The sequence below is a fragment of the Coffea arabica genome, chromosome 4e, assembly GCF_036785885.1.
Source record: "Coffea arabica cultivar ET-39 chromosome 4e, Coffea Arabica ET-39 HiFi, whole genome shotgun sequence".
NCBI lineage: Eukaryota > Viridiplantae > Streptophyta > Magnoliopsida > Gentianales > Rubiaceae > Coffea > Coffea arabica.
In genome coordinates, this window is record NC_092317.1 from 615,046 (window position 1) to 639,724 (window position 24,679).

The window sequence follows — 24,679 nt, forward strand, 5'->3', positions numbered from 1 at the left end:
GCAAGCAGCAAATAAATGTGGTGACTCGGTGTCGGTGTCGGTGACTCGGTGGCCTTTTTATCTTAACGGGCATGCATATATTTGTAATTTGAGCCGTCTTTAATAGTTTAATAATTACGTCGAGCATCCCAATGCCGATATCAGCCACGTCGCTTTGCTAACTAAAGATGGGAAAGTGTCGTACAAGAATAATTAATCGACGCCAAATGTTGACGACAAATTGAATAGCCCTTGAGATGACAAAAAAAAAAAAAAAAAAAATTATTGTTCCCCCATGCAGCCGCTTTTGTCTGGATGGCAAGTTTTATGGGCTGTCCAGCATAGCGGCTCAAAGTATTGGGTGTATTTAGATAGCATATTATTCGAAAAACATATTACTATTTATAGGTGTCTGCCTGCCTTCAGGCATGGCTGGCTAAAATTACGCAGGGATCGGTTGCCTAAATCTCAACTCAAACGCGAATGTTGGACATCAATTGTCAGAACTGGACCCAAAAGTCAATATGATGCTTCCCACTCCCTAAATTTTAGTGCTATCAGCCGAGAGAGAATACAGAGTGGTTGTCTGGTTGATTCACATCCATATTTTTGCAGCTCGTGTCTAAGGTGCATCTACCAAACTGGTAGAAATTAGTCTCAAGTTACACACTACTGTGTCTAAATTCTCGCAGAGCTCCGCACGATTCCTCCATCCATCTTGGATAAATAAATAGGTCAGAAAATGGGAATAGTTTCATTTCTTTCACTGCCAATCTAATGAAAACCGCAATGGAACTGGCAGAATATACAGCCAGTGGATGATCTTGAAACCAAAAGACGAAAGAAAATGATTGCATTCTGCTGTCCAGTGTGCAGTCCAACAAAAGGGCAAGGCAAGTAGGCAACCCAATCAACTTTATTGTCAATTGCATTACAACTCGCAAAAAATATGCCACCACCCTCTTTAGCTAATGGCCAACAATACTGGGGACCCTGCCAACCAATAAATTACTAGAAAAGAAAGAAAGGAAAAACCCCTCGCTCACATGTTCTGATGTGTTCACCAACAAAACAAACCACGCAAGTCCTTAGTTCTATATTTGAACGTTGGTATAATTTTAGAAGATTCTCCTTAGATTTCTAATAAATTCACTCTCCTCCCCTAAGATTTGTAAAATAACACTAACCTCCCTGTAGTGTCTCATTTAAAAAAAAAAAATTATTCATATACCCTAAGATATTATGTTTTACTGGAAATTAACACCTGGCAACTAAATAATTAGGATACTAATTAACTATTAACAACTAATTAATGAAAATAGTTGTTGAATTTTTTTTAATGATAAATTGTGACCTGCAATTATAAAATGGAGTCAATTGATGTACCAAATATTTGTTTACTTTCAAAAATTGATACACTAAATAGTAATTTATCTGAATTTTTTGTACTCTAAAAAATCTTCATTGTCATCTTACGATTACATTTGTAATATTTGTTCTTGATGATAAAGGATATAAGTGAATTTTATGATTTCCTCCTATAGTTTGATAGGGTCATAGTTTTTGGCATATACACTTTACCTTCAACTTGCAAAATTCACACAAAATCACTATTTTTTTCACCTCAAAATTTGCAGCTTCCAATGAAAGTGAGATCCATCTTAAAATGTTTCTTGTTGCCTTTATCCGTAAAATGATAACAGTTTAAAAAAATAGCCGTTGTAATCTAATGCACTAGCGGTTGGTCCAACTTCGTAGAAAAAGTCATTCGCTGCATATTTTTTGTTATTTACCATTTACACTTACCTTCCCTCACTTTTATTAACATGTTTTTCATTCGTTTATAATATAACTTGTATACAAGTATAAAGGGCATTTGCAAAATAAAAGTTTTATCTCTTTTCTCAAAGTACTTTTTTAATCATACTTTCTCTGATTTGGACTAGTTTTGCTACGAAAACATTAACTTCAAAACAGGTTAGTGTAATTTTACAAATTTCAAGAGAAGTTAGTTATTTCACTTTATTTACACCTTATTTACACACACTGATTTGCTTGCATCGTTAACACATTTTTCAATCACTTTTTTATCTCGCATACATTATATCAAAAAAAGTGCTACAGTACTTTTTAAATAAAATTATCTCAAATAATTTACAATACAAACACACTAATATATATGAAATTATCCAAAACTTCAAGGGAGTTTCTGAAATTATCCCGTAAATATTTGCTCATCAGCAATCATCATCATCGTCATGTGACAATTAATTTTTAGTCCAAACCTACATATTTATACAGTAGCATTGTCAGTTAGTTGTATAAGTATTTCTTTTTTTAAAAAAAAATTCTGCCCATGCAATGGTACAAATTAGCATGCGAAATCAGTTTGAAAAGTCTATCGTAATCCTTCCGCAGTAGTATCTGTCGTCTCGAGAATCGAGGCCTTGCAGATAGTCTGACTGTCAATCTCCCATCACCAGCTACGTGCTACGAACAATGGAGACAAACGAAAGGAAAAGTGATGACCCCACCATTCACATGGCATCTATAATTCCACATTCACCACGTTCCCGGACCAATTAAACATTCCATTTAACCCTCTCGAGATATTCTCACTCTGAGTTTGTTTGGATAGAGAGAATTTGGTTTGCAAAATTTATCCTCACAAATCCCAATCACCTTTTTATCTTTTCAATCACCTTTTTATCTCACATACATCACATCACAAAAAGTGCTACAGTAAATATCTCAAATAAATCATCCAAATTCTCTCTATCCAAACAAACTCACTCTGTAACTGTGAATAGGGCCGGACCAATCTATGCTCGCACATTCGATTCGAAAAATGCTCACCGAATCCAAGGTTTAATTAAGTGAGATACAAATTGGATCTAATTAAATATGAGTCGAGTTTAAACTATATTAAACTCATGCTCAATTAAAACCTAGCTTATATACGAGGATAATTATATACATAAAAATATATAATAATATCTATAATTTATAATTATACATATTATGATATAAAATGTTAATAACTTGTATATAAATTTGTATTAATTCATAATTATAAAATATATATTTTATATAATTATGCATTTAATTATGAGTTTGACATAAACTCGATTTGAGTTTGAAGCTCATATAAAAGTGTGAGCTTAGATTGAATCTTTTAATATGAGATTGTGAGCTGAGTTTGACCCTGCCAAAACCCAACTAAAAATGCCCAATTGACACTCCTATTTCCTTCACACTCTCAGGGGCATTGAATCTTCTGTTACATATTTATATATTACACCCCTGTTAAAACTGTTTGATCCATGTAAACCTCACAATTAAAGTGTTTAGATAGGAAATTATTTGAAATATTATTTAGAATAATTTCTATAATTTTTTTATGATATGATATATGTGGAATAAAAAAAGTTTGCTAATAATATAAAAAGTTAATTACAAATTATAATTATGATGTAGATAAATATTGGGAGTATATATTTTCACTAGATTTATGTAGATTAATACTTTGTGTGACTTACATGTTACTACTATCTACATCTATATTTATATAAATTTGAGGAGGAATTTTGAGCAACAAGCCTCCACACATCTTCCCACTCCCAATTTCATTTTTTTAGCATTTCACATTTTATTTAATTTATAAAATACATTTCTCTCAACTTCCACATCTACTATTCACATTTGAAATTGTTGGTTATTTTTAAAATCATTTCAATTCAAATTGTTAGTTAATGTGCATGTTGTCCTATTTGAACTTCAACTCGTCACGTTTCCGATTGCTATGCGTTATTTATAATTCTACTCTAATTAAGACTTCTGTAAAATCAAAAGAAGAGATAACAAATATAACATCTTTTTCATGCCTTCTTAATTTAAATAAAAAAAGGGAAATGTTATTTACACTCCCATTTTTTTTATTTACACGTCAATAATCATTTTGATCATATAGTTTTCATGAATTAGATTATATGATAAAACAAATAGTAGAATTGCAAATAATAAAAAATGGAGTGCAAATAACATTTTCCTAAGTGAGAAGTGACTCTCATGCCTTTCTAATTTAAATAAGTAAAAAGTGGCTCCACTTATATAGTAATTTGGTTTCAAGTTTATTGGTGTGAAGGTAAATAAAGAGAAAACATTGCCAAACTTAGTAAAAGAAAAAATGTAAATGATAATATTTTATATTTTAACGTAGTAATCTTAAGTAAAAGAGTGAAATTAAATAGAAAAAAAAGGAAATAATGTCATGGATTTAAAAATCAAGAATGGTAAATAAAAAATAAAGTACCACTGGTCTTTTAACATTGAAACTTTTATTTGAAATATTCATTTTTTATAAGAATAATAATAATAACAACACCAATTGTACAAAAAAATAAAAATAAAAAAGTAAGATTATAGTTTAAGAGAAAGATATAGAACATTTGACTCTAAAATGCTACTTAATTTATATATATTTGACCCTGATTAGATTTGAATAAGAGTGCAAAACCCAAACACTAAGGATAATTTATTTTTTACTGAATTAATAGTTATTAGATATTTAGAAAATAAAAAAAATTAAAACATGATATTTATGAATGAGAAATAGCAATATAATAAAAAATGACACGGATTGTGGGACAAAGATCCGTTGCGATATCATATCCATATAATCCCACGCTCATAAGTAGATTGGGCGTCATATTGTTCTCCTGGAACACCACCACATCCCTCAACTCAAGCATCCCTCTTCGTTCGGAAAAAGCCAAAAGCCAAAAGCCAAAAGCCAAAGGCCTAACTAGAGCCGAACGAGTTTCCGACATGACACGCCTGGGAGAACACTTGAGAAGAATAATGCCGCATTCCGGAAATGACACTACCCTGTCGAAGAAAAGGAAGAAACTCTTGTTCATAACTCTTCTGGCAGCAATCCTGTTGGTTGCAGCAGTAATTGGAGCAGTGACTGGAGTCAATTCACGCAAGAACAATTCCAAGCAAGAAAGTCTCCGAGTCTCCAGCGCAGCCCATGCAATCGTCAAGTCTTCCTGCAGCAACACACTATACCCTGATTTATGCTTCTCTACGCTGGCCAACCTTCCCCAAGCAGTGAGCCAAAAAATCACCAGCCAAAAGGACGTGATAGAATTAGTGCTGAACCACACCACCACCACTGTCGAGCACAATTACTTTGCTGTCGAGCACCTCATTGCCACGCACCACAATCTAACGGAACGCGAGAAGACTGCGTTGCATGACTGCCTGGAGACCATAGACGAAACTCTGGACGAGCTCCACCAAACCGTCAAGGACCTCGAACTATACCCCAGCAAGAAATCCCTTAAACAACACGCCGACGACCTCAAAACCCTAATGAGCGCTGCCATGACTAACCAAGAAACATGCCTCGACGGGTTCTCTCACGACGACGCCGATAAGCATGTGCGCCAAGAGTTGTCGAACGGTGAAGTGCACGTAGAAAAGCTGTGTAGTAATGCTCTAGCCATGATCAAGAACATGACCGATACGGACATGGAAAGGGAAAGTGAGGCCGGCGGGCGGAAGCTGGAGGAGGAGGAGACAAATGGGTGGCCAAATTGGCTGTCTGCAGGGGACAGGAGGTTGCTGCAGTCTTCAACCGTGACAGCTGACGTGGTTGTGGCGGCTGATGGCAGCGGGGATTTTAAAACAGTATCGGCGGCGGTGGAGGCGGCACCGGAGAAGAGCAGCAGTAGATATGTAATCAGAATAAAAGCAGGGGTTTACAGAGAAAATGTGGAGGTGCCGAAAAAGAAGACAAACATAATGTTCTTGGGGGATGGTAGAACCAAAACAATCATCACCGCAAGCAGGAATGTGGTTGATGGCAGCACCACTTTCCATTCCGCCACAGTTGGTGAGAGTTACATATAATTACTACTACTGTTTTTGCTTTTCTTAATTCTCCTTAACAATTCTTCCTCATTAAATTGAATTGGGTAGATACTCCTATATAATTGCAAATATCCGAAACTTAAAAGATTAGAAAGGAAAAAAGAGAAGGGTACATTCACCACAGGCACCTTACTGATCATGTACAGTAGTTTAGAGTTGCCCGTGAACAAGAGAGAAATTTAATTGTGACTTTGTTGGGTTAAGTTATGTAATTAATAAGTGGCGGTACTAATTAAACTTACCCAAGTCGGAGGAGGGTGACAGATGTTTAGCTAAGAGTAGTAAACATTATTAATTTCGATAGTACTATAGTAGCTGGATGAGGTAGAGTAGTGGTGGAGGGTGGAGTGAAAGAGCAGCGGTGGTCCACTCCGGCGGAAACGATGACTGGAATTAATGCACAATTAATAGTTTCGTCATCTCCTTCGCCAAACCAAACTTAAAGTTGTCTTTTCACCGGACCACCCGTGCAGCAGCCTGTAATTTTACTTTGTCCATTTGCAGAAGGCTCTCTTTTTGCCGTTCCCTGATCGGCTTTACACCTATGGTGCCTTCTCTCTCATTCTTCCTTTATCCTTATCCTCAGTAACTAAGTAGAAGTAGATCCATCACAAGTAACCATCATCTTAGCCCAAGTTTGATTCATAAAATGTAGTAATTCGTAATTCTCTACATTTGATATTGAAAAAATATTTAACTTTTCCTACCAGAACGCACGTGCTCTTCTGAATCACGGACTGAAGAAGAAAATAAGCAGACAAAAAATTTCAGCCATTCTCGGTTCTGATCTCCCCACTAGTAGTAAAATACATTTATTATCGGATGCAAAAATATGTTAAGGTCCGGAAAAAATGCAACACTGATTGGGCTGTAGACAGACAGACACATCAAATTCATGTTGCTCTCTTTAGCGTTCAAGTCCTATTTCTAAGAAAGATAAGAAGGAACCTTGTCAAGTTTTTTGCATTCATCATCAATGGACATAAGTTGTTATAATTGTTTAATGTTAATAAAAAGGTACGTCATCAATCCGATTCTTAGGATCAGGATGATAATGCGGCTATCTCTGATGCCAAATACGCTAGTTATTATTTAAGAATCGGTGCATTTCAATTCCAGCTGGAATATTTCTGGAACAAGAAGGTTTGTCACTTTTCTATGCTTTGCATTGACTTTAAGTACTATTACGCACGCTACTTCCTTTGGGTAGGATGTGGTTTTTCTTTTCCGGATGGTTTCCTTCAATTACGGTTCCGTTTCAAATTGAAATCAGGTGAGCTGTCGGACAACAATATCAGATTCGTATTCATGATGATATTTCTAGCTTTCTCCATTGATCGAGTCAAAAAAGTGCTTTGATGATGACAATGAAACATCAACACAAAGGATTGAGTACATTTGCATCGTAAAATGTATATAGGCAGCTGGCAGCGGCATTAATAAGAATCAGAGAAAATATGAAACTCTTCTCCAGGAATTCATCATGGAGCTATTTGTATAGGAAAAATACACCTCGACTAACCATATTGCTTTGTCTGGATTATGCATTATTTACAATTCTTTTTAATTATATCACAAACATTTTTTTTAAAAAAAAAATCATCTTGTTTTCATTTTTTTATTTTACATGCATCATTTTCACATAAACTAGTACATTATTATTTTAAAAATATGGCAAATAATAATAATATTCCATCCATGTATTATTTGTGAAGGAGTTTCTTGGGCATGGTTACGCATTCACACACAAGTCTAATATCCCCTCCCCTCTTCCTTCCCCGCACCCCCCTCTCTACACACACATAGAGCGGTAATATACGAAGGCTATTCATCATTAGGTAAAGTTAATCCTTTGCTATACATACAAGGTTGGTGATACCATAGCATAGGAGACGGTACCAAACTGTCCTGACTGCTGCATTGTCTTGTCAGTTGTCTGCAAACTTTCTTTTTTTTTTCGGTCAAAAGTTGTCTGCAAACTGATGCCATGAATTTTCGCTAATGGTTTGTTTGCTGAGGTTTGATTTATTATACTACAGTACTATTTATTTACGCATTGTCTGACGTTACACGTAAAATGGATCGGATGTCTCACATGCAATGCAATGCGCAATGCAGCGGCGGTTGGCGAAAGATTCTTAGCGAGGGACCTAACCTTCCAGAACACGGCGGGTTCATCCAAGCACCAGGCCGTGGCCCTTCGGGTGGGCTCTGATTTGTCCGCATTCTACCAGTGCGATATCCTGGCCCACCAAGACACCCTCTACGCCCACTCCAATCGCCAGTTCTACATCAACTGCTTGATCGCCGGAACCGTCGATTTCATCTTCGGCAACGGCGCCGCCGTCTTCCAAGACTGTGACATCCACGCGCGGCTACCGGGTTCGGGGCAGAAGAACATGGTGACAGCCCAGGGCAGGATCGACCCCAACCAGAACACCGGCATTGTGATTCAGAAGTGCAGGATTGGGGCCACGTCCGACTTGAGACCGGTCCAGCAGCAATTCCCCACGTTCCTGGGACGGCCGTGGAAGGACTATTCCAGGACGGTGGTGATGCAGTCGACGATTACGGACGTGATCGACCCTGCAGGTTGGCACGAATGGAACGGGAATTTTGCTCTGAATACCCTGTTCTACGCGGAGTATCAGAATACTGGGGCAGGAGCGGGGACCTCTGGAAGGGTGAAGTGGAAGGGGTACAAGGTGATCACGAGCGCAGCGGAGGCCCAGGCTTTCACTCCCGGAAGGTTCATCGACGGCAACAGTTGGCTGGGCGCCACTGGCTTCCCGTTCGCCCTTGGCTTATGAAAATCGTGAGATCAACTTTCCAATTCACCCAACATTTCCAATCTCAATCGATTAAATTAGTACAATTAATTAGTTAATGTGCAGCTGCCGTTTCAGTATTCTACTGTTCTTTTCTTGCGGCGGAGCACTACACCAGCTAGTAGCTGCTCATGGTGGATTTGATTGAATGTTTCATGCTGTACGTGCCTGAGAGTCACTTGTACTCCCATCGTCACGAAATAATAGATAAATAACTTGGTACTCTTCAGCTGATGGGAAGTACTCCATAATATATTTGGGACAAATTTAATGTTTGCGCATGGCGGTTAAAACTAAACTGATCTGGGGCCGGCATCGATCGGACTCGTTTTAATGTTTATTAATAAATATTCATTTGTGCATCTCACTATTTTTCTTGGGGCGAAGTATTCATCTGTTTTGATTAAGAGAGTCTCTTTTAAATGGTCGTTATTTGGGCTGGGCACCTACCGTCATGCTCATTTCTCCGCTGAAAAACCCGTGGCCCAAACAGCACATGTGAATATTATTATTATTATTTATTTTTGGGTGTGCGTGTAAACAATTTAGATCACTTTTTTTAACCCTTCATTTTTTATCTTTACAAATCACACGTTGAGTGACCAAAAAAAAAAAAAAAAAAAAAAAAGTTCTTCCTATAACTCTTATGTGCATACATTCTGAACATATCCAGCCCTTCATAAGTATTGTATCTAACAACATGCTTCATAAAAGAAAATAAAAGAATTATTGTATTTTGCTTATAAATGAAAATGTTCACATCAAATTACTTCATGCAAACTTTATTTATTTATGAAATACAACTTGCACATATATAGATTGGATCCGCCATTTGTTTTATTTTAGTTGGTATAAAGAGGGAAGAGTACTTAATAATAGCACGTGTAACCTGTAAAAAAAAAAAAAAAACCTGAATAATTGAAGAAAACTATCTTAAAGTTGATCTCCTAAATCAATCCTCCTTCATCCTCTTTTCTTTTTCGTTGTTTTTGGTTCTCGAAATTTGATGCAGCCACAAAATTGAATCAACGAAATGAGATAGTTTGATCCATGACAAACACTTGCGCAGATCCTGTGTATGTAAATTTAATGATTTAATATTTACCGTACCATTTTACCAACTCAAGTATCGAAGATGTATAGTAGCGTCCAGGCAAATGGAATTACGAGAAACAAGACGAGAAAAGCAACAAGAAAATGGGTTGTGGGCATCCCTGATCACTTCAACTGATGAATTCATTTCACACAGCGGGTTATGGGGCCAACAATATTCGAGTTTCAGTCAAATACTCCGTGGCCTATGTTCCCTAATAAGCGGATAGAAAAATAAAACGAGTATAAATAAGGATCAGACAATTCTCCTTCAGGAGATTGGCGTAATTCTCGGCACGAGGAGCTGATCAGACGGCAGATGTGAACAGAGATGCCCAAGTTGGTTGTTTGGTGTTCTTGATACCGTCAACGTCTTGGATTTGGCATGTGAAAGGCTGGTCCTGGTCGGGCGGTCACACCAAAATGTGCAGCTGACTACAACCCAGCCACATGACAATTGATTATAAGAAACAAAGAAAATAAAAACAACAAGAATCTTTTTTTCCTTGTCACAACGATAACATTTGTATAACCTAATCTAAGAGAAGGAGGAGTTGACGAAATTTTTCCGTCAGAGAAAGCCATAATTAAGTGATAATGTAGGAGCCAAGGGTTGAACTCAAAAGGCTGTTGGCTAGAAGAAAAAGAATCAGCTCAGCACAAATATGTAGAGTTGGTTGCTTGTGAGCCCAACTTGACTCTACTCGTGTGAGCTCGACGAGTTTCCATATCAAATTAGGCTTCGTTTTCTAAACAACCCAGCCTCAACTCAAATTGCGAGAAGTTTGTTTAGGCTCATTTGTACATTTATTTAGGCTATTATTTCTAATTTTCCTTAGAAATTATGTAAATTTAGTTTATCTTGATAAACTTGGTGAGCCGAACTTAAAAATCAAAAGCGTTCAGGGTAGCTCGTTTACAATTCTAGAAATAAACTGCAATAAGGGCACAAACGATTGCCATTGTTTTATGATTCACATTGTACTAAAAAAACAAAAATTTAAAATGTAAGGTCGAAATAATGCCATATATAGACAAATGCGAACCCACATAAATCATAGTTGAATATAGTATCTCTACTATCAAACCATACAACTTAGTATGAACTATGCTTTGTTCAAACAATAATATTATTATATCACCCAAGAACAGTTGCTATAGAATATACTACACTAATGCCACCTCCAAACGATCGACTCCCACGGAGTTGTGACGCAGTCCACGACTTTCAACAAATTGTGACGTATATCTGTGCATATATATATATACATACATATGTGTCTGCGTCTAACACTACTAAAAATAGAGTGCTACATTTTCGCATGAATTATTGGGTGGTAGTATCCCACTTAGCAGCAGGTCCCCCCTATAGGTACATTTGTCCCACATCGGGGTTGGGGTTGGGTTTGGGTTGGGATATAAGTCCCTGGGATTGCCTCAAGAGTTGCCGGCTTTTGAGGTTAATTCTGGGATTAGGTTTATAAAACAACAAAAGTCTGATTCAGGCTGTTGAAAAAAAAAGCTCAGAAACCGACAAATAAAGCTTGAGGGTTATCCGCTGCTCATTATATAATAAACTAAAGAAGGTCAACTAAAAATTCCTTTTGTTTGGGGTGATGATTGATGGGTTGTCCAAATTTCAGTGGGCTAAAAGTCCAACGGTGGGTGTTTTTAACTTTTAGAACTAGTTTTTTTTTTTTTTTTCCCCTAACGATAACTTTTAGAACTAGTTGGATACTCTTTTTTAAGCTTCTGGCTCTTGAATTGTACCGTTTCCAGCTTTCCATTTCGCCTTCTATAAACAAATACTACTATCAAATAGAAGAGCCATTAATTTACTGTGTCTTCAATTTTGATTTTTACTAGTATGTTTTTAATATTTGTGTTTGGATAAGAAATTATTGAAATATTATTTAGAATAATTATAACACAGCATTATTCCAAATAATTATCTGGAATAATTACTGTAATACTTTTTGTGATGTGATGTATGTGAGATAAAAAGGTGGTTGGGAATATAAAAAATTAATTGAAAAATGTGTTTATGATGCAAATAAATAATATTTTGTAAATAAGTCTCAATAATTGTTAACACAAAAGTTTGACACATCATAGAAAATTCTTCGAACTTCAATTCTTTGCATTGCACGTAAAAAGAATAATAATAATAATTAAAAAAATTGCAAGGATGATCTGAAGCATAATCAAATTTGAGAATATGTAAGACTTTATCAACGCTCCTCGCTGTAATGCATCCATTGCGATATACCCCATGAGATATAATTCATTTAATGTGAGCTGCCTTTGATTCCATCGGAAATACTCAAAAAAACTGCATCCGATAATTCAATCAGAACTTGTTTAATTTTTCAAATTCAGAGGCAAAAAATCCAGGAGATTCTGGTGGCGAGTGGGGTAAACTTAGATACTTACTAGCTTAGCTAGGCAACGTCGTCGTCAATCTTAACGAGAATCTGGTGCGAGTTGAATCAATCAAAATCTTCAATAAGAAAACAAAAACCAACATAATGATGCCGGGTTTGTCCATTAGCATGCATACCCAGCATATAATATGGTACTAGCAGGCTAGCAGCATCAGTCCAGTGGGAATTTTTTTTTTAAAGTTAAATAATAAGTACTAATTGAGTTAGGACGAAGGAACTGGTCTCTGGTTTTCCTGAACCGAGTAAAACGGTCCTCCCGCCGCCGCGTAATTGTACTGGAGCTGCGTTGCGTTTTGAGCCAAGTTGGTTGACTTGCCGGACGCGCACTCCCTAGTCCCTAGTATGCAATTGTATGTTTGAATTCCATCTGTGTCCTCCAAATAAATTACACCTCCATTTCTTCTCCTGTGTGTGTGGTGTGCCTGCTACTGCTGCTGTTGTTCCTTGGCAGAAATAATAATATATTAATGTTGGCAGTGTTCGAACCCTAATCAACGAAGCTCACACATACTAATAAATCAGATTACAAAAAAGAGGAAAAAAGAAGAGCGTAATCAAGGAAAACGGCGGTTGAAATTGCAACATACGATACGAGGGTCAGAACTTCCTTTCTTATTTCAAATGGAACTTAAAATGCCTGAAACAAATGGAAATTGTCCAAAAGCCAATTTAGAAAGAAAAAACAGAAAGAAAGACGGCGGCACCTCAGATTTGGAAGGAAAAAAAAGAAGTGTGTCTAGTTAGATAATGACAGGTGGGAACAATCAATCATGGAGCGTGTCCTCCTCTTACTTTACAGTCATTTTGTTTAACTGGAGGGCTATATGGTCGGACTAAATTATTGAATGATGGTCAGATCTTCAGAAAGAAGCATCGCGGAACAGGTCCAAAAAGCTTCTCATATTGCTTTCTTTCTAATTCTACGACCCATCCATCCTCAACTTTATAGTTGTATTAAACTACAACTATAAAATAAAGACAAGCAAACGACTTACTACTAGTTACTACTGCTACTACTACAACATACTACTGCTCCATAGACAGTTCCCCGCTCAAACCTCCAGACTTCGCACAGAAGACAGGTTGATATTTGATGATGGACACCATCAAGTCCTTCAAGGGCTACGGCAAGGTGGATCCTGTGGAAGAACAAGCATTCAGGAGAAAAACCCGCAGGCGTACCGTTATCTTGCTTGTTTCTCTGCTTCTCTTGGTAGCCCTCATCGTTGGAGTGGTGGTGGCAACTGTTACCCACAAGAAGAAAAACAGCAAGGGTAACGCTAATGATGCTCCTACCTCCCCATCTCAATCTCTTCGAGCAATCTGCAGCGTCACCGTCCATCCCGACTCCTGCTACACCAGCATTTCCTCCCTGGAGGCTTCCAACTCCACCACCGACCCGGAAAAGCTCTTCCAGCTCTCTTTACAAGTTGTCCACGCCTCCCTCCAGAAACTCTCCACTCTGCCTCAACACTGGATCAGCGACGCCCGCGACCTCCCCCTCAAGAAGGCTTTGGGGGTTTGCCAAGCCGTCATCGACGACGCGGTCGACGCCACCGATGAATCCCTCTCCTCCCTCAACGTGAGTGAGGGCGACAGACTGCTGACCGTCGACAGAGTCAACGATCTCAAGACCTGGCTCAGCGCCTCCCTCACTGATCTGGAGACTTGCTTGGATTCGCTGGAAGAGGTGAATGCTACGGTGCTGGCTGAACAAGTCAGGACTTCCTCCCGGAACTCGACCGAATTTGCCAGCAACAGTTTGGCCATTGTTTCCAAACTCCTCACCATTCTCAGTGGGTTCAAGATCCCAGTTCACAGAAAGTTGCTGGCAGCAGGGACAGACTCAGACGGGGGTTTTCCCAGGTGGGTTAGAGCGGCGGATAGGAGGCTGCTTCAGACGCCAAATGAAAATACAAAGCCGGATTTGGTGGTGGCCCAGGATGGCAGCGGAGATTACAGAACAATCAGCGAAGCTGTGGCCAAGATTCCAAAGAAGAGTAAAACGAGATTCGTCATATACGTGAAGGCCGGTGTGTATAAGGAGAAAGTGAGTCTGGACAAGTCGACGTGGAATGTGATGATGTATGGTGATGGCAAGGCCAAGACCATTGTTACCTCCGACGATAATTTCGTAGATGGCACCCCAACTTTCGACACTGCTACGTTTGGTAAGTGGATGGATTTTGCTGCTACTCACTCTTCTTCCCTTTCATGCCTAGCTATCCTATACACATTAGTTTTTCCATATTGCTTTCGTATTCCTAGTATAATATTATGCTTGATTTTGTTTTCAACAACTGAACTCCGATTAAAAACTCGTAGCAGCGTTTGACTCAACTCGAACTGCTTTCGACTTAAAATTAATTTTGTTAGTTTTGTGCTGATTCTTCGTGTCGCTGAATTGATTGAACACCTTCAATGCCTGTTACACCACAAAATATCTAACCAGTAGTCAGTAATCCGTCTGAAAGCTCGATGGATCCCTGATTTTTTTTCTTTTCTTTTTTTTTTTTTTATGCGTTTGTTGGTGGTTTTGATGGGGGGGGGGGGGGGTAGCGAGGGAGGGTGGCGGACGCGGAGCCTGCCATGTTGTAATTAGTTCTCATAATTTAGCGAAGTAGTGCATGATGATAGTTGAGTTGAGAGATGAGGAGGGCCACAAGGGTGGTTTGATTTGTTCTGTTTCCATGTGGTTTCACTTGATCATTAATGCCTTAATTCTACAACTAAAAGAAGGCTGCTGAGCAGTGCGCATTTACTCCGCATAAGCATCCCCCACCACCATGTGCAAATTAGCTAGCACTGCCCCGACTTCTCTTTCTCTGTCGTGTTGGGAACATGACGGATGGCCACAGATTAAGGGTGGACGGCGGGGGTTTAGTGCATCTAATCACAAATGATGGAGTCATTTGTTCAAGGCCTACCCCGCTGATTGAATGCATTTTAATTTAAAGTCACTAATCACAACAGGTTTTTGAGAAGGCTTTCTAATTCAAAATGAGATTTGCATGAAATTCACAAACATGGCCTTAACATATTTGGCTCTTGTCATAACCAGCTGTTGCAGGGAAAGGCTTCATCGCAAAGAGTATGGCATTTAGGAACACTGCTGGAGCAGCTAAGCACCAGGCCGTGGCATTCCGATCAGGCTCTGACCAATCTGTGCTGTATCTGTGCTCCTTTGATGCCTTCCAGGACACCCTTTACCCCCACTCCAATCGCCAATTCTACCGCGAATGTGACATCAGCGGAACCATAGACTTCATTTTTGGTAATGCCGCGGTTGTTTTCCAGAACTGCAACATTCGGCCCCGACAGCCGCTTCCCAATCAGTTTGTAACCATTACAGCTCAGGGAAAGAAGGATCCCAATCAGAACACAGGCATTACCATTCAGAACTGTGTCATGTCTCCGCTGGACAAACTCACAGCTCCCACTTACCTGGGCAGGCCCTGGAAGCCTTATTCCACTACCGTAATCTTGCAAACCAACATAGGTGCCTTCCTAGCCCCCAAAGGTTGGATTGAATGGGTCTTCAATGTGGAGCCACCCAGCACCATTTTCTACGGCGAGTACCAAAACACAGGTCCCGGATCCAGCGTCGCGCAAAGGGTGAAGTGGGCTGGTTTTAACCCGAGTCTCACAGCGACTCAAGCTTCCAAGTATACCGTAAAATCATTTATAGCCGGCCAAAGTTGGATACCGGCATCTGCTGTGACCTTTACGTAAATCTCCTACACTACCCCTTTCCAATAAAAGAGCCTCTCCTCCTTGCTTTACCACTCCAAACGGCCGACTAGTATAGGAACAGCTTCCAACTGCTGCATATAGCAATTGCACCCCCGTACGTACATTTTTAATGTTTGCAGAGTTCCGTGGCTTCTACTAACATTCTTGGTTTGTATACATTTAGTTCGTCTACTGGTTATCCATATTACTGCTTACTAGCACTAGCACCTTATTGCGAGTCCCCTGTCGAGATGTTTGTAAACCACAGAGATTGTCTGGTGTTTTGCTTGTTGGGCGAATTTGTCAGATGATGCATCAATTTTTCTGAATGAAAAAGGCAAAACTTGAGATCATCCTTTATTGGGCTTGAATGGTCTGGTGACCTCGCTAATGCTTTTTCGGAAATGCCTTGTCCAGCTACATCCAAAGATGGACGGATGCTTGTTGAATCCGCTTTAGTTGATGTTTCAGACCAAACCAAAAAATAAAAAAATCTGATTAAGGTAAAATTTAGCTAACAAAACTACCCTTTCTTATTTTAGGAGCTGGAAGATCGAATTGCAGCTTTCAAATTAGAATGGCAAAAAATTATGCCGCACTTGATGCAAATAAGACATATATTGATTAGCTTTCTCTTGGCCATATTTCTTTCCTCCATATATTGATTGTGCCACACTAACTAACTAAGAGTTTCTTTTGTTAATCAAAAGATGGGGCAGCAAACTGAACAGGTAACAACAACATCAACAGAACAATCATGCAGGCAAATTTTCAATGACCCCCCAACAAAAAAACTTTCCATCATCGCATATTTTGCAAGTCTCAATCTGTTATTAGGAGTGCAAAACCGTAACAAGATACCTCTTAAGTGCAGTCATTTCGCTGAAGATCATCTCGAGCTCGTCAAAGACGACTCTTCATGGAGACAACTCTCAAATTACCACGTTTAATGCTGGTGGTCTGCCATCAACCTTAGCAGCCTGAGCCTCCTTAGATACCAGTCTTGATGGCTTTAACCAAAGAGTCCTTCTCCAATGCCTCAAATGTCTTTCTGCTGATTCCAAAACATCCTATGCTAATTAGTATCACATTCATCGCAAGTGACAATCCTGTTGGCTGCTCTGTTCAATGCACTCGCACTTGCATTCTCCCTTTTGTGTCTTTATTTATAGTTCTCGTCTATATGTACATATACATTATATATATATATATATATATATATGCATATGCATATGGTTTTGCCAGTTTCTCTGAATTTCTTCTGCCACCCCACAGGAAACCGAGGAAAATTCATGCGACCAAGGCCTGAGTTTCGTATCCTGGCAACTTGTGAGATGCAATCGTGAGGGCCAGTATATGGTCCAATCCAGCACGTCAATGTCATTTCTAGTGTGATTGAGTCTATCAAAATCTTAACTCCACATATTATTGCCAGGTGGATTTGCCGATCAGCATAACCGAACTAGGACACAGACCTGGTCTTAGCTGAGTTGAGTAAATGGTCTTACCCCGTCAAACTAAAATCCTAGCTAGTTTTTCATTCGCGATTGGAAAGCCGGACATCCCCTTTCCTAACATACTCCATCAATGTCCCTCCAAATAACAGCCTGATTGCTTCTGGCTAGCAAAAACTCTCGACTGGGGATTTTATATAGTTATCTGGTTGCTGAAAATGCAAATGCCAAGTTTATGAATGTCATTATCCTCTTACGTTACGTTCATCATCATCCTTCGGTGAATATTTTTGTTGGCATTGAAAACATGGTATCAGATAACTACGACCCTCTTGAATTATCAAGAGCAGCTTAGCTCAATGTAGCCAGAAAACGATGATGCACAGTTTGGGAGTGTGTAAAATTCCAATTAGCTGAAGTATTAAATCATGTGACATACCCATCGGGACATGTGTTAATTGAGGACATGACAACTGCTCAAAGTTTCATGTCCCAGCAGGGGAAGAAGGAAGCTACGTGACGCCTATCTCGGCGTCTTAGGTGAATTTTCTCTCAAGTTTTCCCTTTCAGAATTTGAGTGAAACTCTCTAATGAAGCTATGTGATCAAAGTACTCTTGTTGCAAAGATCACTTAAACTAAAACCTGATTGCAAAAGCGTAAACATAAATAGTTTTCATGTCATAGAGCAATTGAGATTCACAGTTCCTTTCCTTGACAAACTCAGACTTAAACTTGTGATCAAACTATTCTTGTTGCAAACAAGAGTATGTGATCAAACTATTCTTGTTTCAAACATCACATGAACAAAAACCAGATTGCAAAATCCTAAACATTAGTATCCGTTCAAATCGCAAAGCAATTGACATTCAAAACTTCTTTCCTTGCCTAGCTATTACTTGACTGTGCCACAGCGTCCATCAAAGGGAAAACTAACACAGAATCCAGAAACGAAAGAACAAGAACAGATCAAACGACTGATGATCGATCCATCCATATTGATCGGTTGAGAGAGAGAATGCCTTAGACAGAGCATCAAATTGGATAATGACAGGTTGAATCCATCATAAGGAGCTTTTTAAGTTTAACCAGCGGCAATAATTTTAAATTATAATGGTTAGACAGCATCTTAGAGCAAGTCCAACAGGCCACTCTCTCCTATAAAAAGATACTTCATTCATCTGCTGAAAGACATCAGATACTTCTCAAACCTCCTTTACAACTTCAGTCGTTTTGTATAATACACAAGTTTCCTCAAGAGAGGAAAAAAGAACATCAACCTCAAGCTCGATTAAATAACACATACAATGACGAAGTCCTTCAAGGCCTATGGGAAAGTGGATTCTCTAGAAAAACAAGCCCTCAAACAAAGAAATCGTAGAAAGATGATCATTTTACTTCTTTCACTGGTTGTTTTGGTAGCTCTCATCATTGGAATCGTGGTGGGGACTCTTAATCACAAGAAGAACAAGAATGGTGATGATGCTCTTTCTTCAACTCCAAACTCAGCTCAATCAATAAAAGCAGTCTGCAGTGTAGCAACTTATCCAAAATCATGTTACAGTAGCCTTTCACCATTCGGGACTTCAAATTCCACAATTGACCCGGAAAAGCTCTTCCATCTTTCTTTGCAAGTCGTCCACGACTCCCTGGAGAAGCTCTCCACTCTGCCTCAGGAATGGATAAACAATACTGATGACCCTGAAGTCAAGAAGGCTTTGGGTGTATGCCAAACGGTATTTGATGAAGCAGTTGATGCCGTCAATGAATCTATCTTATCCTTAAACGTGATCGACAGCAACAAAGTATTCTCCGTGAAGAGAATCCATGATCTCAAGACTTGGCTGAGCACCTCCCTTACCGATCTAGAGACATGCTTGGATACTCTGGAAGAAGTTAATGCTACAATCTTGGAAGACGTGAGAACAGCAATGAAGAACTCAACCGAATTTGCCAGCAACAGTTTGGCAATAGTCTCGAAACTCGTTGAAATTCTCAGCGACTTTCAAATCCCAGTTAATAGGAAGTTGCTAGGGGAGACAGGAAGAAGTTCAGGTTTTCCCCATTGGGTTAGAGCAGCTGACAGGAGGCTGCTTCAAACGTCTAAGGATCCACAGCCTGATCTGGTCGTGGCCCTGGACGGCAGTGGAGATTATAGGACAATCAATGAGGCGGTGGCAAGGATTCCGATAAACAGTAAAACAAGGTTTGTGATCTATGTTAAGGCCGGTGTTTATAAGGAGAAGGTGATATTGGACAAGCCCTTGTGGAATGTGATGATGTATGGAGATGGCAAGACCGAGACCATTGTTACCTTCGACGACAATTATGTTGATGGAACCCGAACTTTCGACACGCCTACATTCGGTGAGTACTCTTCGTCCATATATAAACCTCTGTTGATTTTGAGTACTTTTTGTCATTTATAACTGTGTAGCTGACATTGGTTCATGTTTACTACCAGCTGTGACGGGGAAAAATTTCATAGCAAAGAACATGGGATTCAAGAACACAGCTGGACCAGAAAAGGAGCAGGCCGTGGCAGTGCGGTCCGGCTCCGACCAATCTGTTTTCCATCAGTGTTCTTTTGATGGCTTCCAAGATACCCTTTATTCACACACCAATCGCCAATTCTACAGCAAATGCGACATCATTGGGACAGTAGACTTCATATTTGGTAATGCTGCGGTTGTTTTTCAGGACTGCAACATTTTGCCCAGACAGCCACTTCCGGATCAATTTGTAACCATAACGGCTCAAGGAAAGAAGGATCCCAATCAGAACACAGGCATTAGTATTCAAAGCTGTGTCGTGATTCCGCTGGACAACGTCACAGTTCCAGTCTTCCTCGGCAGGCCCTGGAAGAATTACTCCACCACTATAATCATGCAAACTAAAATTGGCGGCTTGTTGAGTCCCGGGGGTTGGATAGAGTGGTTCCGAAATGTGGAGCCACCCAGCACCATTTTCTACGCCGAGTACCAAAACACGGGTGCAGGAGCAAGCGTCGCCAACAGGGTCAAATGGGCAGGCTACAGGCCCACTCTCACACCCAAACAAGCTTCTAATTTCGCTATAGGACCATTTCTAGATGGCCAAGATTGGATACCGGCATCACAGGTGACCTTTACGTAGATGACAAAAGTAAATCTCCATAGATTGCAGATTGGAACGTCTTCATCATTCAGTAAAATCAGCACACGGAAGAGACGGCAGTGGTCATCAAATAGAAGGATGGCATACCATCATTCCAGCTTTGCTTCTTGTATTCTTCATTTTGTTTCCTACTTTTGATTTTTTATTTATGAAAATGTTTTGCTTCTCCTGTACAATTAATTCTTTAGGAGGAGTGTTTTATCTCTGTCTTGCCCGTTGGACCAATTTGTGAGAAAATGCATCGAGCCTTTTGTCTGGAAAGTAAGTTGGAGGGGTCTGTTGGTCCATTGCTGGGCCTAATCTGAAACAAGAAGTCTCCACTCCCAGAATATCAGAATTAGAATAGGAAAGCATCGATTCTCATAGAAGTCTCCACTCCCAGATGTGATCGTCAAATTATTTCCAACTTCCAAATGGCCCTTCACATAGTCCGTTGCAAATACTACTAGTAGTACTAAAATTTGAAAGCATCAAGTTAATCAGATTATGTCAACGCTGGGTGGGCAGACGGATAAATGAAAGTTTCAAGAAGATAAACGGAGGGGATTATGCATTATAGTTCTAGGCTTCTGCAGTATCAAAAAAAAAAATTTTTTTTTTGGGGTGAAAATCAGACCAGTACTAGAGTAGTAGATGAATGATTACTAGTAGGAAAAACTGTCCGTCAAATTACAATCTTTGATGCAGGTGATTTACCACTTGCGCCGTCGGCATCAGCAGCGGGGAGGGCTGGGCTGGTTACTTCGCCGTAGATAGCCTTAAGCTTGGAAAGAGGAACTAAGGGCCCCCCTGCTGCTCTAGAAGAATTCTTGGACCCCGCGGCAGCAGCCTCCTCAGCCTCGGCAAAGAGTTGCTTCTTCCAGTCCCAAATAGTAGCCTTGATGGCTTTATTGGATTTGACCAAAGACTCCTTCTCTGCCTCCAATGCCTCAATATCCCTCTGCTGCCTCATCGACCGAACTCCCAGCGCCCCAAAGCACCCAATTAGAAACACATTCATCAATCCATTGCTGTTTGCTGCTCTGTTCAGTGCCTCCGCTGCTCTCTCCATTTCCACAACTCACTAAAATCGACCGCCCACCCTTTTCTTTCTTCTGTTTTTTTTTTCTTGCTGTTTTTATCTCGACGGCAGGCAGATTTAAATTTTTTTTTAATATATATATATATATATATATATATATATATATATACGGGACGACGAGGGCAATGGGAATTAGGAATACATCAAAAGAGCAAACTTTTATTCAATACCATTCCTTCTTTTCTTTATCAAGAATTTAATTTCGATATGGAAGGAAAAAGGGAATAAGGATACTCACGATGATGGAGGCTTTCAATCCTGTGATTCTTCTGCTCTAGATTGAAGAAGCCCCAGATCCGAAGAAAGCCAGGAACTCAGAAGGGAAACGGAATTGGGGAAGGAGGCGAAAAGGGCCACTGTAGACGGAGCTGCGAAGAGACGGGTTTCGGCTCTGGGTTTTTTGTGCGTTGGACTTGGGTTAATTAGCATCAGGAGAATTTTTTTCCCTACTTACGAAAATGATACTACTACTAGTAGGGAAATGCCAAAAGGGCAAAAACAAAAAAAAGGGTCAATTTAATTTTTCATAATAATTGATCCCATGCTCTTTTAAGTTTTAGTACTACGTTGGTTTTCACTTTTTTTTTTTTTCCGAAACGTTAGTTTGCTTGCATTGAACTATAAAAAAGAGTTAACAAATCGAGCAAAGGCCCGAACATATGTACATCACGTGCTCATTGACACGGAGGAACAAGAGCTTCCTCATCCAACAAAATGCCTAAGGCATATGAGCTAATATTAGCACAAACATCCTTATCATCATAATTAACTAAGCTAAAGGAGCACACTCGAAACAAAGACTTTAAACACAATATATTTTCAAGGATTGTTGTCAATCTGCAGTCTGAGGATTTGCCAAACTTGAGGCGCTTCAGTAGGTCCTTGTTGTGAATTTGTATACTGATGTTGCTCCAATGTCTGTCCAAAGCTTTGCATAAAATCAATTGAACAGCAGCGGCATCATCTATATTTTGGTCACCCGAGCTTCTGTCTTTTAAGGCCTACAACTCCTTTGCCTCCGTTTGCATCTTAGAAATGTCAACTCCAATTCCCAGCACTGCATGTTTTTGTGATCTTCTGGTTGCCATCTTCAGAATGATGAGGTCTTGACTTTGTTGTGCATGACAGTCCTCTTCCAAAGTCGTCAGTGTTTCTGTTGTACTCCTAGAGTTCTTCATAGGCTCTAGATCCTCTAGTTCTAGCCACTCCTTGTGTGCTTTTTGAATAACACTACACGGATGGCTGCCAGTATGATGCTCAAACTCCCTCTTATTTCTGTCCTTCCATATCTGCCACAGTATATTAGCCGTAAGTCCCATGTGGCTTCTCCCTTCTTGCCTTTTCCTAGCCTCAGTAATTGTACTCCACCATCTTTGAAAGTTCCCTGTCTGGTCTTTAGCTCCATCCCATATTAATGGAGCTACTTTCCAAATCTTCTGTGCTAGAGGGCATTGCAGTAAGGTGTGCTCAATTGTCTCAGGCTCTTCTCCACATCCTTTACACACTGGATCCCTTAATGCAGCTCTCTTGTGTATAGCCTCTCTGACAGGTAAATGATAGGGTGTTAATTGTTGGTATTTTTATTATTAATTTTCCCTTCTATCCCTGACAAATATTGTGTTAATTGCTGATATTTACTCATATTTGGTATCGGGACTTAATTTCAGGAATGAAGCAGAAAACTACCAAAAAGGAGGGACTTTTTGGAGAATATGGAGACTTCTAAGGGATTCAATCCTTAGGCCTTGGATTGGTGGGGACCACAAAGCTATAAGTCATTTGGGCTCTTAAAAGAAAGGAACGTAGAGAGACTTGGAAGAAGAAGTAATTTTGGAGACTTTGTCCACATGTGTGGGGACCACCGGAGATAGCTTTTAGTCATCTTACTTTTGGCTTTTTAAGGAGAGGACGTACAGAAGCAAGGGGGGACCTCTAGTTTAGCTTTTTAGTTTAGTTCTAGTTTCCTTTCTCTGGACTGGCCTCTGACACACGCCAGGTGTTCGACAATATTCCCCAACGGGAAAAACATCTTTTATTCCTTGCTTTCTAGTAAAAACGCAATGCCTTTGCAATCCAGTACTTTTGGCTGCAATTCAACTATGAGGAGTGGCTAATTTCTTCATCTAGTCAGAGGTTAAATCGAAGCTTTGGTTCGACAAAACTGTGAGATCGAATTGATTTCCTTACGTTCTTTAATTTGCAAGTATTTATATATTTCCTGTTCACTTATGCATATGATTATTTCTTGCAATTAAATACTTGATCACTGTTTAATTGTGTGAGTAATTAACCGCCATCTAAGAGTGCTCAATCCGTAATTGTTGGGTAATTTTAGTGCATGTGGCAAGTGATATGATTCAATTGTAGTAGAAACTTTTGAGTCGTTGTTGCGGAAATATATGTTATAGCCTAAATAAACCGAGCGTGTGTGTTTGTTGGTTATAATTGGTGGCCAGTCTAATGATTAATGCTGTCAATAGGTTAAATCCTAAGAGCGTGTTTAGGACTGCTTAATTGGCTAGGGCAATAACTACAGAGCTTGTTGTGGTTATCGAATCAGGAAGGTTAGGCAGGTTGTCAGAGCTTGTTGACAACCATAACCAGTTTATTTGTAAATGAAAGATTTTATCTCTGCATCTGTGATCAGTGATTCGAACCATAAGTGGAGATTATACCTTTGACTAGAGATTTTTCTTCCGTCAATTTACTTTATATTTTTAATTTGAGCAATTAAATTAGACAGTTCCATATCAACTCCCCCAATTTTTATTTAATGTTACATTCATTCAAAATAAATTCCCAAGTCCCTGTGGATTCGACCCTGCTCGCTGCTATATTCGAATTTTGTCTTTCACGTAATTAATATACTTTGGTATATCGGATCAAGCAAACTCTGGCACCAGGGTGAAGCTAGTAACCCATTGCACAGCCTAAGTCCCTGCTCCAGTACCATAGTGGACTTAATTCGTGACTTAAGA

General features: G+C 39.4%; 5 protein-coding genes and 1 long non-coding RNA gene across 7 annotated transcripts; 3 read left to right on the plus strand and 3 right to left on the minus strand.

Annotated features, from left to right (window-relative positions):
• Positions 1-4,490: 4,490 nt before the first annotated feature.
• Positions 4,491-6,932, minus strand: LOC140005839 (uncharacterized). The gene is made up of 2 exons (XR_011813387.1): positions 6,624-6,932; positions 4,491-6,505 (listed from the first exon to the last, which is right to left on the minus strand). It is a non-coding gene; the product is annotated as an uncharacterized lncRNA (long non-coding RNA).
• LOC113742087 (pectinesterase-like) lies at positions 4,667-9,106 on the plus strand. 2 transcript variants are annotated; one of them, XM_072046894.1, is made up of 3 exons: positions 4,667-5,878; positions 8,035-8,731; positions 8,811-9,106. In XM_072046894.1, exons 1-2 carry the CDS (start codon positions 4,807-4,809, stop codon positions 8,724-8,726), a joined length of 1,764 nt encoding a protein of 587 aa, XP_071902995.1. In that variant the 5' UTR covers positions 4,667-4,806; the 3' UTR covers positions 8,727-8,731; positions 8,811-9,106. The 2 variants fall into 2 exon arrangements, with proteins under 2 accessions (XP_071902995.1, XP_027125590.2); XM_027269789.2 differs by having other exon boundaries at positions 4,668-5,878; positions 8,035-9,106.
• Positions 9,107-13,231: 4,125 nt separating this feature from the next.
• Positions 13,232-16,204, plus strand: LOC113741574 (pectinesterase 3-like). The gene is made up of 2 exons (XM_027269119.2): positions 13,232-14,451; positions 15,342-16,204. The coding sequence occupies exons 1-2, from the start codon at positions 13,374-13,376 to the stop codon at positions 16,010-16,012; spliced, it is 1,749 nt and encodes a 582-aa protein (XP_027124920.2). The 5' UTR covers positions 13,232-13,373; the 3' UTR covers positions 16,013-16,204.
• A 2,552-nt stretch (positions 16,205-18,756) lies between these two features.
• LOC113743029 (pectinesterase 3-like) lies at positions 18,757-21,418 on the plus strand. Its single transcript, XM_027271086.2, has 2 exons — positions 18,757-19,831; positions 19,929-21,418. Exons 1-2 carry the CDS (start codon positions 18,772-18,774, stop codon positions 20,597-20,599), a joined length of 1,731 nt encoding a protein of 576 aa, XP_027126887.1. The 5' UTR covers positions 18,757-18,771; the 3' UTR covers positions 20,600-21,418.
• On the minus strand, positions 21,133-22,225 carry LOC113743028 (uncharacterized). Its single transcript, XM_027271085.2, has 2 exons — positions 21,940-22,225; positions 21,133-21,731 (listed from the first exon to the last, which is right to left on the minus strand). Exon 2 carries the CDS (start codon positions 21,669-21,671, stop codon positions 21,285-21,287), a length of 387 nt encoding a protein of 128 aa, XP_027126886.1. The 5' UTR covers positions 21,672-21,731; positions 21,940-22,225; the 3' UTR covers positions 21,133-21,284.
• Positions 22,226-22,702: 477 nt separating this feature from the next.
• On the minus strand, positions 22,703-24,654 carry LOC113742394 (uncharacterized). The gene is made up of 2 exons (XM_027270232.1): positions 24,620-24,654; positions 22,703-23,243 (listed from the first exon to the last, which is right to left on the minus strand). Exons 1-2 carry the CDS (start codon positions 24,652-24,654, stop codon positions 22,703-22,705), a joined length of 576 nt encoding a protein of 191 aa, XP_027126033.1.
• Positions 24,655-24,679: the final 25 nt, after the last annotated feature.

Bases quoted from the DNA above. Each gene is read 5' to 3' on its own strand.
- LOC113743028 (XM_027271085.2), bottom strand. From the start codon at position 21,671: ATGGAGAGAGCAGCGGAGGCACTGAACAGAGCAGCAAACAGCAATGGA.
- LOC113743029 (XM_027271086.2), top strand. From the start codon at position 18,772: ATGACGAAGTCCTTCAAGGCCTATGGGAAAGTGGATTCTCTAGAAAAA. The intron at 19,832-19,928 runs GTGAGTACTCTT...GTTTACTACCAG, and splicing joins TTTCGACACGCCTACATTCG to CTGTGACGGGGAAAAATTTC.
- LOC113742394 (XM_027270232.1), bottom strand. From the start codon at position 24,654: ATGGTACTGGAGCAGGGACTTAGGCTGTGCAATGG. The intron at 23,244-24,619 runs GTTACTAGCTTC...TTTACCTGTCAG, and splicing joins GGACTTAGGCTGTGCAATGG to AGAGGCTATACACAAGAGAG.
- LOC113741574 (XM_027269119.2), top strand. From the start codon at position 13,374: ATGATGGACACCATCAAGTCCTTCAAGGGCTACGGCAAGGTGGATCCT. The intron at 14,452-15,341 runs GTAAGTGGATGG...TGTCATAACCAG, and splicing joins TTTCGACACTGCTACGTTTG to CTGTTGCAGGGAAAGGCTTC.
- LOC113742087 (XM_072046894.1), top strand. From the start codon at position 4,807: ATGACACGCCTGGGAGAACACTTGAGAAGAATAATGCCGCATTCCGGA. The intron at 5,879-8,034 runs GTGAGAGTTACA...TGCGCAATGCAG, and splicing joins TTTCCATTCCGCCACAGTTG to CGGCGGTTGGCGAAAGATTC.